This window comes from Heterocephalus glaber, unplaced genomic scaffold (assembly GCF_053883595.1).
Source record: "Heterocephalus glaber isolate CG9 unplaced genomic scaffold, H.glaber_assembly_v1.0 deba00001442, whole genome shotgun sequence".
Classification (NCBI taxonomy): Eukaryota; Metazoa; Chordata; class Mammalia; order Rodentia; family Bathyergidae; genus Heterocephalus; species Heterocephalus glaber.
In genome coordinates, this window is record NW_028258296.1 from 11,558,098 (window position 1) to 11,573,723 (window position 15,626).

The 15,626-nt window shown below is 35.8% G+C and overlaps 1 protein-coding gene across 8 annotated transcripts in view; it reads right to left on the reverse strand.

Moving 5' to 3' along the window:
* Slc44a5 (solute carrier family 44 member 5) overlaps window positions 1-15,626 on the reverse strand; it is a 357,115-nt gene that overhangs the window by 137,862 nt on the left and 203,627 nt on the right. For 7 of the 8 annotated variants that reach the window (XM_087212918.1, XM_021255531.2, XM_021255527.2 and 4 more), the window contains one exon: window positions 11,164-11,202. The exons of the other annotated variant lie outside the window; for it this stretch is intronic. In XM_087212918.1, the coding sequence (XP_087069044.1) occupies window positions 11,164-11,202 (39 nt within the window). The remainder of the gene's footprint in view (window positions 1-11,163; window positions 11,203-15,626) is intronic. 8 annotated transcript variants of the gene reach the window in all.

Below are 15,626 nucleotides of genomic sequence, written 5' to 3' on the forward strand. Positions count from 1 at the left end.
CTTTCAATAATGCTGCGCATGCAACTACGGGCTAGAGCACATCACACAACTGACTTACAAAGTGAGCTGCTTTCGTATTTTGAAAACCTGACAGACAGACAGATTTTTCAACTTGCATTCTGCAAAGACATCGCGATGATGAAGTCATAAGGCAGGATTAATATGTCTATGCCTAAGCACTTTCCAGTCAGTGGGGTTGCTTCAGGGACATTTCTGCCACTAGTCATTCCCTCCTGATCTGGCAGCTCCTCCATTAGGTTCTTAATGAAGGAATAGTACCAGGCAAAATGGCATCTATTTACAACACTTCTCCAAGGACTCTTCTTCTTCCACATTTTAGCTCAAAAGTGTGCAAATTAATGCATTACCCTTCTTTTTTCACACTACTGTTTTTGAAATGAATAAAATATTTAAAATTCTAAATGTAAGTTAGTATTGAGATTTTAGAGCAAAGCTTTTACTTCTAAAGAACACTTAAAGGTATTATTTATAAAATCACTGTAGTAGCCTATTTCTTTAGCCATAAATTCATCTGACCATTCCAATGCCATAGCAAAGTCTCAGAGGACTGAGTATGCACCCTTGAGGAAAGCTTTATGGAAAGTTAGCAGCTGTATGCAGGGAGTACTTCAGGCATTCTGAGCATAACTGAGGTTACAGCCCATTCAGTCATTCAGAAGTTTATGTCTGATGGGATACCTGAATTACAGGAGAAAGAAAAGCTTATGAAATTAAATGATCAGTCCCTGACCAAAGCAAGTCTTGAGCTCTTAACTAAAATCTCATAGGTCTCCTCATCTCCTAGGAATGTTCCCGAATCTCTGAGATCTCTTTCCGACTCAGCCCTGCCAGCCAACCTTATATTTTCAAGTAAAAAAGGGGCCCTACACCTTTGCTACACCAAGATGATTCCAATTTAAGGAGAATCCACTATGAGCTTCCATTTAGGCAAACATTTAAAAAGTAAAAGATAGAAATAATTCTTCATTATGTCTAAAATTTGGAACTATTTTGAAATGTCCACATTTTTCCTTCCTCATGGTGTCAGAGTCATAAAGGAGAAGTTGGTAAGAGGCGCTTCTTTTACTAAATAAACACAGAGAAAACTTCTATATTATGGTATTTTCTGTGTTTAACCAACAAAAATTTCATATATATATATATATATATATATATATATATATATATATATGTATTCTAGTTCATACAAATTTCACAACAGAAGAAAACCAAGGCTGATTCACATGAAGAAACAGAGTTCTTAACTAATGTAAAAGATAACCTTATGAAACAGTTATGAAACTGTTTTGTTGGGATCATGACATAAATGATGCCATAGGCAGACAGCTACACAAGACATAGAAATTTATATTCTAGTCCTATCTCTGACTCCATATGTAGCCTTGAAAATGTTGCAATGATTTCTTACATTTCAGCTTCTGTTAAGGAGTGGATATAATGCATACACTAGCTATGTCACAGCTGAGAAAATCAAATGAGATCATAATATGAGATCATTTATAAATGAGTTATGTTACTGAATGAGAGAGTATTATAATTATCATTTTGCTGTTATATGTTTTAAAAATGTATAAGAAATTCTTGATACATAATAGGTCCTTAATAAAAATTATTTCCATTTTCCTTCCCTACTTTGCTCTTAAGAACCCAGATCAATTTTAATCCTCATACCACTTACGCCACTCATTCTATCTTGTGGTGTCTTACCACTGAAAATTTAGAGGAAGGAAAGATCATCTTTATTCCTTCCTATCTTGGCCTCAGCTTCTTTTTTTTTTTTTTTTTTTTGGTACCAGGGATCAACTTGTCCCCTTGTGCTTGCAAGGCAGGCAGCGGAACCACTGAGCTAAATCCCTGGCCCTTGGCCTTAGCTTCTAAAAGCTTTTCAGATTCTAATATAACCCAAAGAGCTTTCACATAGCTCAGCTGCAAGAGCTCTTGAACTTGAAGGTCCAAGCAGACAGCCCTTAATGGCAGACAGCCCTTAAAATATGAACATATACTGACCAGGAAATTCCTTTGAAGTTCATTTTGACTACAAAAAACATTTCTCTGCATACTGAATAGAATTGATTTTATTTCTTGCTGTGAAATATTACCAGGGGCAAAGATAGAAGAAACAACTCTGGTGAAAAATTTGCAGTGTAGAAACATGAACACACAAATGTGCAGTTGGTGTAATACAAGAAAGAACTCAGAGTGCTCAAGGGGGAAAATAAAGGCTCTGGGAATGTGAGGTAAAGACAAGCTCTTCACTGAAGAGGTGGCATGAAAGCCACGTGATGGACGACTGGTAAGAGGCCTCCTGAGTGGATGAAGGACTTGGGCTGGAGAAATGCAGTGTGTGGAGGAAACTGTGACATGCACAGTAAGAAACGGGTAAATACTGTCACAGCGGGTTTCAGTTGAGGACGCCTTCAGATCAGTAGTTGTCTCTTTTTTTACTGATTTGACTTCAACCTTGCTCTCAGATCTCATTAGAAAAACAAGTAAGATTCATTGTGTTATATGTTGCATATTGCTTCTAGAAAACCTGCTCGAGAACTTGAGAAATTTTAGAAACATGTCTTTAATGTTTAATATGGCTGTTGCACTAATCTGTTTCCACTTGTGCGTCTCTTCAGTGTCACTTAAACACGTGCGTATACAGAAAAACACATGGCCCTGTGCTATTACTTAAGGGAATTTTTACTCTACAAACTGTTTTATTTTATCTTAACCATAGTTTACAAACTTAGCACAAAAAAAGAAAATCAAAACAGAAAATAGGTATGAGTTTGAGCATCTAACTTTCTCTAGCGGATATTTGAAATGATATGAATATAGGTAATATGTGAAGCACAGAGAAAGGCGATTAATTTAAAAATGCTTGGTAAGTGTTCATGCCTATTCGGCAAGTTTAAAGTAACCTTAGCTTTTGCTGGGCTAATGCTATACTTTTCATATTTAATACTGACTAATATTTTGCATGAAAAGCCAAGTTTTGCTTTGCATTATTATTTTTTTCAAGTTTTATTAAGGTATGGTTGGTAAATAAAATTTTCATGTTTTTAAAGTGTACATGTGTTGATTTAATGCACATGTATGTTGTGAAAAGACTGGCATAATCAGGTTAATTATCTATCACCTCCCATATTTACCATGTTTTGTCTGTGGTGAGAACACCTGGTAAGTATCCATGCCATATTTGACAGATTTAAACTATCTTAAGCTATTATTGTGATAATGTTATGCTTTACATATTTAAGGCTCAGTTTAATGACTGTTATAAGAAAAGCCAAGTTTTGTGTTTCATTATTATTTTAATTATTTCTCAGGTATATTGAAATATAATTGGCAAGTAAAATTTTATACTTTTAAAGTACATAATATGATAACTTAATATTCAATACAATTCAAAATAACTGTAACAACCAAACTAATTTCATGTACTTGCCATTTTTTCCTGTGAAAAAGATACTTAATGATTTACTCCCTTAGTAATTTTTAAGTATATGATATAGTATCACTAACTGAAGTCACCATATTGTACTTTATATTCCTAGAATTTATTCATATTTTTGTAGTAGAATTTCCTTCATTTTCAATTAATATTATTTAAAATTCACCAATCATAATTGTATGACTTGGGAGCAATTAAACTTTGAGAAATAATTAATGAAAAATAGAATTGATACAAGCTCTAACTTCTCATGATAATATTTGTTATTCAAAAATTGGCAAAATATTATCTCCTTACAAAATCTGACATTGGAAAACTAATGTTTAGAAATAGGACCAAAAAATAATCAATGAAAGAGCTATAGGTGTTGAAATGATGTAGGTGAAATATAATGAATTTTAATGATGATTAAAATTCCTAATAATTCCTGAAGGAGAATCAAGAATTGGTATGGAAAAATTGATTGTTGTTTGCAATGCACTGATTATACTGAGAAGATAACAGTGATTCATAGAAGGAGAAGTATGTTCCACACTGCCTTTCTGATAGAAATTTCTATTTTGATTACTTTATCTGAGGAAATTTTAAATATTTCTAGACAGAAGTAGATGCTTAATTTCATAACAATAATTTTACACATTAAGTCACTATTCAACTAAAAATCAAAATATATTCCTGTTTTGACAATTACAATGAAATGTTGATATATTATTTCATCAATATTTTTTAAACACTTTCTTTTTCAATAATTGAGGAAATGAGTTAAGTTTTTTTCTAAAAAAACCCACAAAAAACAAAGATTAAAGGATTGATAAAATGTACAATACAGGGCCGGAGATTTAGCTCAGTGGTTCCACCACCTGCCTCACAAGCATAAGGTCCTGAGTTTGATCCCCGGTACCCCACCACCAATCCATACAATACAGATAAAACAGAAAAACCATTTTTTTCTGGTACAGGAATCGAATTCAGAACCTTGCACTTGCCAGCCAGGTGCAGCAACACTGAGCTACATCCCCAGCCCAGAACAACCAATTTTTAAGTTTCCAGTTGAGGTTTCCTATTGCTTGGCCTTGTTACTTCTAGCTCATATTCCCAAGCTGCAGTAGAACATCTCATGTAAAGCCATCCAGTTTTCTAAGCAGCCTTTCAGCTACCAAGACACTATTTATCTATATTTTAAAGGAACTATTTGTGTAGGCTAGAGTTTTCCAGTCAGTGCTTGTAATGAACTAAGAGCTTCTTGAATGAACAGAAAATTATATACCACAATGCTCTGTAATGAGGTTTTCAACCAGGCTTGGCAAAGAACATCAGAGTTCTTAAAATTAATGTGATAAGCCACCCTTCAGTTCTAAGAGAAAAGAATTTCTGGGGTCTTTGTACTCACATGATGTAATATGAGCTTAGCTCCATCTGAAATAACTAACTTAGAAAGAGGAGTATGACTTTGATGCTTTATTTATTGGAATTTCTTTTACTTAAAACAACTCTATTGTTTATAACCCCTTTTCTCTCCTCACCTGCTGGGACGGACTTAGACTTGGGTAGCACATTTATTTCCCAAGCACAGTTTACTGTTGAAAAGATGGCCAAAGGTTATGCATATAAATCCCTAGAGATAACCTCTTCCACATAATTTATATATAAGTGTTCCTGACCACTTTATACTTACTTATTCTGTTTCTACCCTACATGAGAACAAACCAAACTGTGATAAAAAGCAAGCTAAAGAAGTAGAGACAAATGGATGGGGACTCTGGTTAACATGTAAATATGCCTGAGGTGTCCTCCATCATTGATTGGAAAAATAAGGTAAAGATCAGGACCCATTCTGCACAATAAGGCACTCTTGCTGTCAGATAACCAAAGCTGGAGGATACTTGTTAACTCTTTTAGTGGAAATTTAAGACTACTGTGAAAGCCTGGGTACAACCAAAACATGTAAATTGAAAGTGTAAGGGCAAAAGATCATGGTGCTGAAAGAGCACAGATTCTAAGGCCTGAGTCTGGTCATGGCTCAGCTCTGAGAAGCTGAGTGACTCAAGGTAAGTCCTGTACCTCTATGAGTTGTTTCCTCCTAGTCTCTGAAAAAAAAGGGATTAAAGATGATCCCTAAGGTATCTTGTTCCCCAAACATTGGCATTTGATAAGTCCTGCATAAATGGGGATTGAATACGAATGCTGACCACCATCAATGATAAGGAGAGAAAGGTCTTTCTAGAGGAGGACACAGCCTTTCTAGACTATCCTGAATCAAAGTGAAGAATAAACAGTGAGCTGCAAAGTTAATCCCAAAGGCTATGGAGAAGAAGTAGTGAAATTCCTGGGGCAGAAACCAGAGCAACACTACTAGAGGTGATCATAAACATATACAAGCTGCACTCAGAATGCTGAACAAAATCCATAGGTGTGTGTATGACTTCACAATCAGAGATCAAAGAGGAGGCTGAGTGTCCCCATCACCCAGGAGAGTAGTTTGATTCAGGATCAGAGTGGGAGTGAAGCAGGGAAGTGAGGAGAGAGAGAGAGAGAGAGAGAGAGAGAGAGAGAGAGAGAGAGAGAGAGAGGGAGAGAGAGAGGGGGAGAAATGGCAGGGGAAATGTAATCTCCTCGTTTATGTAACAGGAAAGAGAGCATTTAATAAATCTCAAATAAACATAGCTTGTCCTCACAAACTGCTTAACATTACAGAAATTTTGTTTCAATGTGTTGATTACCTGTGTAGATGCATGCAGTACAGGGAAGAACTAACCAAGAAGCACGTTTGAAAAGAGACATGAGTAGAAGTGGGATGGTGGCCTCTGTCTGATAGGGAGAAATCACTTCCATTTTCCTGTTGGGTTTTGTACCCACAAAGCTCAGCAAGAGGCTGAATCCAGCTGTAATCAAATACCTCAAACTTTCTCTCCGTTTATCTATGTGTAGCAAGGATATGTATGAAAAATTGCAGGTTCGACACCAAGTCCTAGGCAGTGAATCAAAGTTCTTTTTATATGAAAAACAAGAAATAAAGTCTGTTTTAAAACAATGCAGTTTATGGCAGATCATTACTGTGATCTGTGTGTTACTGTGCAAGTTATTTAACCTCGCTATGGCTCAGCTTTTTCACCCCAAAATGGCCAAAATAGAGCTTTAAAAAGTTGTTGGGTAGATTATATGGGCTCGTGTTTGCAAAACAGGAAGAAAAAAATAGTAGCCTATTTTACTATTGTGCTTGTCCTGATTTCAACACAGCCAGAGACCCAGGAAGCCTTCTACAGGGCATAACATTCAGTGCTCCTGATTCTCAAGAAAATTAAAACGTAAAAGGCATTAGGGAATCAAATCAAATCCATTCCTGAGTAGCTACCTTATCTGTTTTTAATAATTTTGAAGTTAGGCAGAAAGCCCAAACTATTTCAAGAACAAATATTTATTTATTTCAGTAACTTACACCAAATTACCAAAAGCTAAAATAAAGGAGCTTGTTGAAATAAAATTATACATTATAATTCACTCAGTCTCCCAAAGGCTCTTTTTCACACAGATGAGGAAGAGCTGTCCCCATATTCTGGGCCAACCGGCAGTGCCTCCTACCTGATACAGGAAGCCAGACTAGATTGCCTGGGGTATAAAAGCTCAAAGGTAAGGAAAGAGCTCTTGCCCAGAGAATGTCAAACTTACACATCACATTTTGCCTAAAGAAATGTCTTTTCTTTTAATTTATATTTGATCCTGGAGCTTTCTCTAGGCCTTCTCAGTTTCCATGTGGAGTTCAATCCATTTAAGCAATAATTTTCAGTGGTTACAACTCTAGGTAACACTGATATCATGATTGAGAAGGAAAAAACATTAAGAGAAATTAAAATTACAGGAGAATATTTTTACCCTGAATTTTTGGCAATGAGGACATTCAACAGAAAATAAAATTTAATCCAAGTCAAATTAGATTAGGTAAATATTATCATGAAAAACTGAAATAGGAATTCTAAGAATATAAGTAATGAACTTTTTTGAAGCAGGTTGAGAAATACTCAAAACAGGTGCAAGAATCATTTAGTGTTGGTAACCCCAAAAAAGCACAATTTGATTTGGGACAAATTAAAACTTGAAAAATAATTAATGGAAAATAGAATTGACACCAGCTATAACATCTTATAGTAATCTCTATTAGTCAAAAATTGATAGAATAATATCTTCTTACAAAATCTGACATTAGGAAACTGTAACGTTGAGAAATATGACCAAAAAATAATCAATGAAAGAGCTGTAAGTGATGAAGTGATGTGGATGAAATATAATGTGTCAAATCTTTAATACTGATGCAGTAAATATGTTAGTCCAATTAAAATAAGCATAGTAGAATAAAAGGTTAAAATCATAAATAGTTTAACATGCTATATTAAAAATTAAGGAATCAAATGAACTAACATTTTACTCCAAAAGACCTCAAGAAATCTTTACTGATCTAAATACATTAATTATGTATAAGTCTGAAATAAATATTGGTACTTATAAACAGACTTACAATATCTTTATATTTAAGTTGAGTCAAAATTTTAGAACTAAATTGTGGGGGTCAAATTAGCCAATATACATGACAGCACTATCTAGTAGGCTAATTTATTTGCTTTTGTGATTCTGATATTTAAGTACTAAACAAACTAACATCGATTAAATTAGTAAATGAAATAAATATTATGAACAAAGGAATCTGAAATCACTAATATTTGTGCTCTGAGGTTTTAAACAGCAGTAGGTTATTAAACTCAGATAACTATCTGATTTCAAGAACGGAAGCTATAGCTGTAAGCAGGGCAGAGCCGGGCAATGGCTACAGCATAGACACCAGGGAGGAGACCACAGTAGGTGTCCAAGAGAAAAAGGCCACTGGCTTGAATGAAGTCATGCAGTGGAGATGGTGGCACATGGAATCTTTTTGGAGAAGGGAAGATAGGCATAAAAGCAGGTTTTGTGAGACACAAAGTTGAATAAACAAGAGAACAATCGGGCAAGAGACAGAAATGCAGGGGTTAACAGCATTATTCATGGTACTAAACATATGGAAACAGAAGATGTCTCCTAGGAAAATCAGAAAGAGAAAATTCTTCCAGAGAGCTCTTCAACAATCAAACTGTACATTAGAAATTGGGCAGAGGAGTAGATGTCAGAGAGATAGAAGGAAAACCAGGACGGTGGGGTGGCATGGAAGCAGATGGAGAAGGTGTTTTCAAAAACAGAGTGCGACTGAGTATGTTAACTGCTTCAAAGACACTAAGGGAGTGGGGAGAATCCTTCATTAGAGAATTCTTCATTAGAGCAGCCAAATAGAGATCTTTGAAAACTTGGATAAAAAGCTGTCTCATGAAGTACTGCAGACAAAATACTATACCAGTTGGCATTGGCTAATGACAGAACAAGAGAGAAGAAAGTAGAGTCATGCCTGCAACCAATTCTTTTAAGAAATGGGATGGTGTTTGGAGGATGATGAGGGACTCACTGGAGAGTTTCTGTTTCCTTAATTCAAGTGTCTGGTATTAAGTCCTGTTTATAAACATAGATAGAAATCATGTCAGAAGAACAAGGATTCAAGGCAAGATCAAGACCCTTGAAGTGGCAGCACTGATGGAGGATCCCAGCCTCAGAAGGGATGAGGACATACCTTGAGTTGGCCACAAATGAGAATTCATCACTGGGGACCCTGGTACTCACCCTCTTTGAAAGAGAAGACTGTTGAAGAATGTTTTATATGGGCTAACCTCAGCAGCATACCGATTTTCTTAACCTCACTCATGTTGTCAACACAGTTCAACTCTTTAAAAGAAGTGTAAGTAATGAGGAAGTGGTTCAAGAGAGAAAGACAAACATGGCATCATTCACACAGCCCAGATCCCAACAACAGGAGAGAACACACTTAGAATCTGGGAGTGTTTCCTCCGTGGTGGAGCTACACATCTAAGGGACATAAAACCAACAGTTTCTGGTGTATGATTCAGCCATGATTGGACAGGAACTGCACAAGCTTTCAAGGTAATAGGCTATGTTGGACTTTTCTTCCTTCTTTGACTCTTGTCTAAGCACAAGCAATGCTCTGGTCATTCTGTCCTTAGACTATTTCATATCAGAAGCAGAGTACTGATTCCTCCTTGGCTCATTTGTCTCAAACCTTGTCAGAAAGATGAAGAGTTTAGTATGGGCCTAATTATTTAATCCTTATGGAAAAAGAAAGGTTTATGATTAAAAACATGACTCAGATCATACTAAGCAAGGAAAACTTATTTTGATTCATGATACATTTTCAAGCAGAATAATTCATTGATTTCTGATGGCTCAAAAAGGGTTAGCTTCTACTTTTTTCCAAGGCATATTTCAATATTTCATCTCAACCCTGAGTTAGAAAATTATGAATGGAAATTTACAAAATAGCCTCTACAAAAATTACATTGCCTACCTCTCTACCTTGCAGGATCATATTCTATCAAGTTACAAAATTTGTTTGAAGGAATTTTGACACTGAAAATTCAATTGTAAGAAAAATAATTGAATTTAAAAGGTAATTTAAAGTAAAAAAGAGCCAGTAAAGGGGGTTTTAAAACAGAGGCAGTAAAACACACATACAGTAATATTTTTAAAAATTTTAATTGACAAAATGATAATTGTGTATTTTTATGGGATACAATGTGAAGTTTTGGAGGTTTTGTTTATTTGTTTGTGCTACATTCCTGGCACTTTTTATTTTAAGACAGGTTTTCAATAAATGATTAAGTTGCCAAAACAGAGCTCAAACTTGCAATCCTCCTCCCTCCACCTCCAAGAGTGCTGGGCTTATAAGCATACACTACCACGTCAGGAGACGGTGTGAAGTTTTATCAATCAATTCACTGTAAACAACTGAGTCAAGTTAATTAACATCTACTACCTCGCCATGGTGACCGCAGTTCATAATAATATATATTTCAAAATTGCTATTTGATTTCTAACATTCTCACCATATTAGATCATCTTTTTAGCTGAGGATCTGTGATCCAAGTAACGTTGAATATCAGGGCATAAAAGTCCTTATTTGTGAATCTCAGGGGCAATTAAAGTGCACAAAGGCTGCACAGCTCTAGAAGCTAGTGCTGCTCAGACTTTCATTTGCATATAAGCCACCTGAGAACCTTGTAAAAATTCAGCTTCTGCTTCAGCAAGTCTGGGGCAGGGCTGGAGGATCTACATTTCTAACTCCCAGAGGCTGCCCAGATTGCTGGGTTGCAGACCAGTTTGAGTAGCAAGACTGCACTACATGGGGCCAGCTATGGAGAGAGCTGGACAAACAAGAGGAATGGGTGAAATACTGTGTCAGGAAAGCCTGACTGTGGAGATCTCTATCAGAGATTGGAACAAGACTTGCGTGTGGCACGATTATAAGCTGAAATGGAAAGATGAAAAAAATAAAAGAGGTATGGAGTGAAGGGGATAATAAAACACCAGTGGCTGCATGATGCTCTTCCTGGGTGGTCTTTGCAACTTCAAATGTTAAAATCCCTTCAGGAAAGATAAATCAGCCACTAGATAAAAGACTCTATCAGCAATTATCACTAACTACATATTTAGAAGTCCCTAGATTTTGAAAGAATTGTGTATTTTTACACAATAATAATAATGAGATAATAATGTGTAAGAGATAATAATGTGTAAGATTCTTAGACTAACTCAGTGCTCAGCCTATGACTTACCGTATTCCGGTTTCCCAGTGGGACTGACTGCTCTTTTTTCTAGAAAAAAAAAACACAAAGGGCAAAATGAATCTTTATATAAAGGGGTCAATGACTTTGGAGCTCAATACCCCTCTCTCCCTGTCCTAAAACATCCTAATCCTTAGTCTTTCAAACACAGAGTAAAATAAGGTCAGTTGGACTGGCTGAACTACTGTCGATAACCTTTCATATTCAGAGGATGGGTTACAGGACATCACGGATAGCAAAATCCAAAGACACTCAAGTCCTTATATGAAATGGCATAATATTTCCACCTAGCCTATGCATCTGTTCTCATATGCTTTAAATCTGTATATTACTTATACTACATATTACAATGTAAATTCTAGGTAAATAGTTGTTGTGATACAGTGTTAAGGTGTTAATGACATCCAGATCCATCATGGGCCCAACTCTAGTATATGTTAGAGACTACATAACATTTTCCATTCATATTTGGTTGAATCTGTTCACATAGAACTTGCAGATGGACATTGTTCAAGGTAGGGATGAGGTGTATGACAGTACTTCATACTCAAAGCCAATGATGATGAGGATTTAACATTAAGAAGTTTCAAAAACAATACAAAAAGGTTCAGGAGCAGGAGATTTGGGGTAGCAAAATAATTGCTTCTATACAACCTCATACCATGTCGGTGATTTGTGCAGATCCAAACAAAAATCATCTCACACACACACAAAATCTATCAGAAAATGAGGCATTTTATTTACTTTCACTTTGTGGTACTGCTTAAACCTCAGAAGATACATTAGTCATGAAAAACTTAATACGCTTTAAGTACATTTACTTATATGCCAAACAGCCAGTGTAGGCTGGGGAAAAAGGTGAAATTCAAAGTCAATAACCCCCCTTTAGTTAATCATATATGACCTTCAGCTTTAGCAGAATCCCGGTATGGTAACCTTGGGTGTAGGCTGTTCAATTTGGAATTGAACTTATGGTTATTTGGGGGAGGGGAGGCCGGCATCCCACCATGAGTGATAATAGCATTGTAAGACCACAAGATTTACCAGTGTTAAACAAGACTAATAACACTGTCAAGGAACACCCCATTCTCTAGTGCTCTATCAACCCGCTGCCCCCTAACATTACTGAAAAAAGTTTCCAGTGTAGAACTGTTGTGCAGAAATTATAACACTTGGACTCAGCATTGATTCTTTCATCAGTCTAACAGTAGCAAATCATTGAAAATCAGAAATGGAAGAAAGGTTCCAGGGAAAGCAAACATTTTTAAATTGTGTTCATTTGGGAAACATAATAACATGATAATTAGAAAAAAAAAGAACTTTTAAGAGTTAACATGCAGGATACAAAATAAACACACAAAAATCAACAATGTTTTATACACCAACAATGAACCTACTAAGAAAGAAATTAGGAAAACAATCCCATTCACAACAGCTTGAAAAAATAAATACCTAGGAATGAACTTAACCAAGGAAATGAAAGACCTCTCATAACAAAAACCATAATGCTCTCAAAAAGGAGATCAAAAAGGACATCAGAAAATGGAACGACATCGCCTGTTCTTGGATAGGGAGAACCAATATTGTCAAAATGGCTACACTACCAAAATTGACACACATATTTAATGCAGTTCTGGTAAATACCAACAGCATTGTTCAATAAACTAGAAAAAGCAATCCTAAAATTTCTATGGAACCAGAAGAGACCCAGAACAACGAAAGCAATCGGGGCAACAAAAGCAAAGCAGGGGACATCACAATAGATTTTAAGATACAAGCAAAATCTACAGTGATAAAAAGAGCATGGTACTATCATAAAAAAGACATGTGGATCAATGGAACAGAATAGGGGATATAAAAACAATCACAGGCACTTGCAGCTGTTTGATCTTTGACAAAGGGGCCAAAACCATGCACTGGGGAAACATAGCTTCTTCAAAAAATCATACTGAGAATACCATATTTCTCACCTTATACTAAAGTAAAAGAAATAAAATAAAAATGGATCAAAGGCATAAATATTGAAACAAAAACACTTAATCTGCTGTAAGATAAAATAGGTAAAACTCTTGAGCACATAGGCATAGGCAAAGACTTTCTCAACAGAAGCCCAATTGCATAAAAAGTAACATAAAGAATCAACACATTGGATTATATCAAATTTAAAAGCTTCGGGACAGCAAAGAAACAACCAACACAGAGGACATTTAGAGAGTGAGACAAAAAATTTTGCCAGCTCATCCTCAGGCAGAATACGGAATATGTAAAAAAAGAAAAGAAAAGAAAAACTTCAAAATACTAGGCCCCTAAAAATAAAAGACCCACTCAAAAAGTGGCCAACTGAAATGAATGACACATCAAAAAAAGCACCAATGGCCAATAAGCACATAAGAAAATGTTCGCTATTTCCGACCATTAAAGAAAGGCAAATCAAAACAACACTGATATTCCATTTTACTCTAAAAAGAATGCACTGTCACCAATAAATTAAAAAATAGCAAATACTGATGAAGTTATGGGGAAAAAAACCCTCGTACTTTGCCGGTGGAATGTAAACTACCACTTGATCCAGCAATATATGTCTAGATATTTTCCCCAAAGAGTTAAAGACATCACATTACTGTGATACATGCATACCCATGTTTAGCAGCACAACTGCCAACAGCTAAATCATGGAGATGGTCTATATGCCCATCAACAGATGATCGAATAAAGAAAATGTGTATGTGCACTCAGGCACTGAGACTTGGGATGGACCTGAAGCTTCTGAGTATCAACATCACCCAAACCAAAAGAAGAATTTAGGTAAAAAAAAAAAACTCTGTAAGCAACACAAATCTAAGTGTCATGGTCCAGTACAGGAAAAAAGAAAGATATTATTATCATCCTATGCATTAGTATCCTTTTTGTGCACATTTTAAAAAGAATATGATTGAGAAATATAGAGAAATACGAAATACTGAAATAAGCAAAAGAAAAAGGACTAGATAATACATTCTATATCTCTGTCATTTCAACACAGAGAGAAAAAAAGCTGATAGTAAGAATTATCAAAGTCTATGGAATCACAAAGCGATACAGCGGCCACAGGGAAGAAGATGTTGAACAGCACATTGTAGCAATCAGAAATAAGTGCACGTTTTTATCAAATGTAAACTACGTTCAGACAGATGAGACAAAGTTCTGCTGTCTGCATAGCCAGACAGACCCAAGGATCTTGGGTGAGGTTTCAGAGCCTGTTTTCTGCTCTGTAAAGTGGGATGCTCCTGTAATGGGGTTATCCTAAGGGGGAAATGAGACGACATTCAAAAAGCCCATCTCAGTGGCTACCACTTAATAGAGATGTGGTGAGTGTAAAGGCCTTTCCTTAGGGTTCACAGAAGCTGAAAGCCATGGTACCACATCACAATAAGACAGATGGATGATGAAGATAAGAAAGGTTTGATTCATAAAAGAAATCAGGCCCTTGAGCTATATATCCTCTTGTGCTTCTAGTGTCATGCTATTAGCACAGTGAGGGCACTCAAGAAACTTCGGTTGAATGCATGAGAACACCACACATCTATTTTTATTATTTAAAATAATGTAAACAATTATTTTAAAAAATCATCAATATTGCAAGATAGTCTGAATTATAAGGCAAACATGTGTACCTCAAAATCTATACAATGCTATCCCTTTCAAAAACACAATGCAACAGTAAAAGGTTACTGATACTGAAAGAGGCAGGAACCTTCCAATAGCCTTTTCATAATCATGCCTCAGGTAGCTTTGACTCAAGGCTGTTACAGAGCTTATTCATTTGACTCTCTAAGAGCACTTCCCACCACGATTACATCCTCTGTCTCTCACACACAAATGCACGTGCACACACATGCACGCACACACGCAAACATACAGTGGTACCTTGGTTCATAAACTCAATTCTCTCCATAATTTTGGTCACAAACCAAACTGGATGAGAAGCAAATCAAATTTCCCCATAAGGTCAACATTGAACCTAACCAATGAATTTGATTCAGTTCTTGTCCAACTCTGTTTGTGGCCAGAATCACAGAAAGACTCGAGATCATGAACTGAGGTACCACTGTGTATTTTCCAGTATTCCTCAACTCACATTTTCAATACTATCTTTCCCTTTTATTACACTCCTCCATTACCTCATCGTTGTTCCAGAAACTCAGATGTAATATTTCCCATTTTTAATTTTTACTAGATATATTCAGTACTATAGTGTAAATTATAGTGTGTCTATTATGTTGAATATCTTAGAATGAAATTCCCTAATTGATCTATATTTGTGTTAACTGCATCTTTTAAAATGTCTCAAAAGAAAGAAATATAAAGCACAAATTTCTTGCAGAAACTGTGGCATCCAGGTGATGGGTAACAGAAAGGAGGAAATAAGAGAATATTTGCAATAATTGAGCCATTTGGAATTCTTCACACAATTA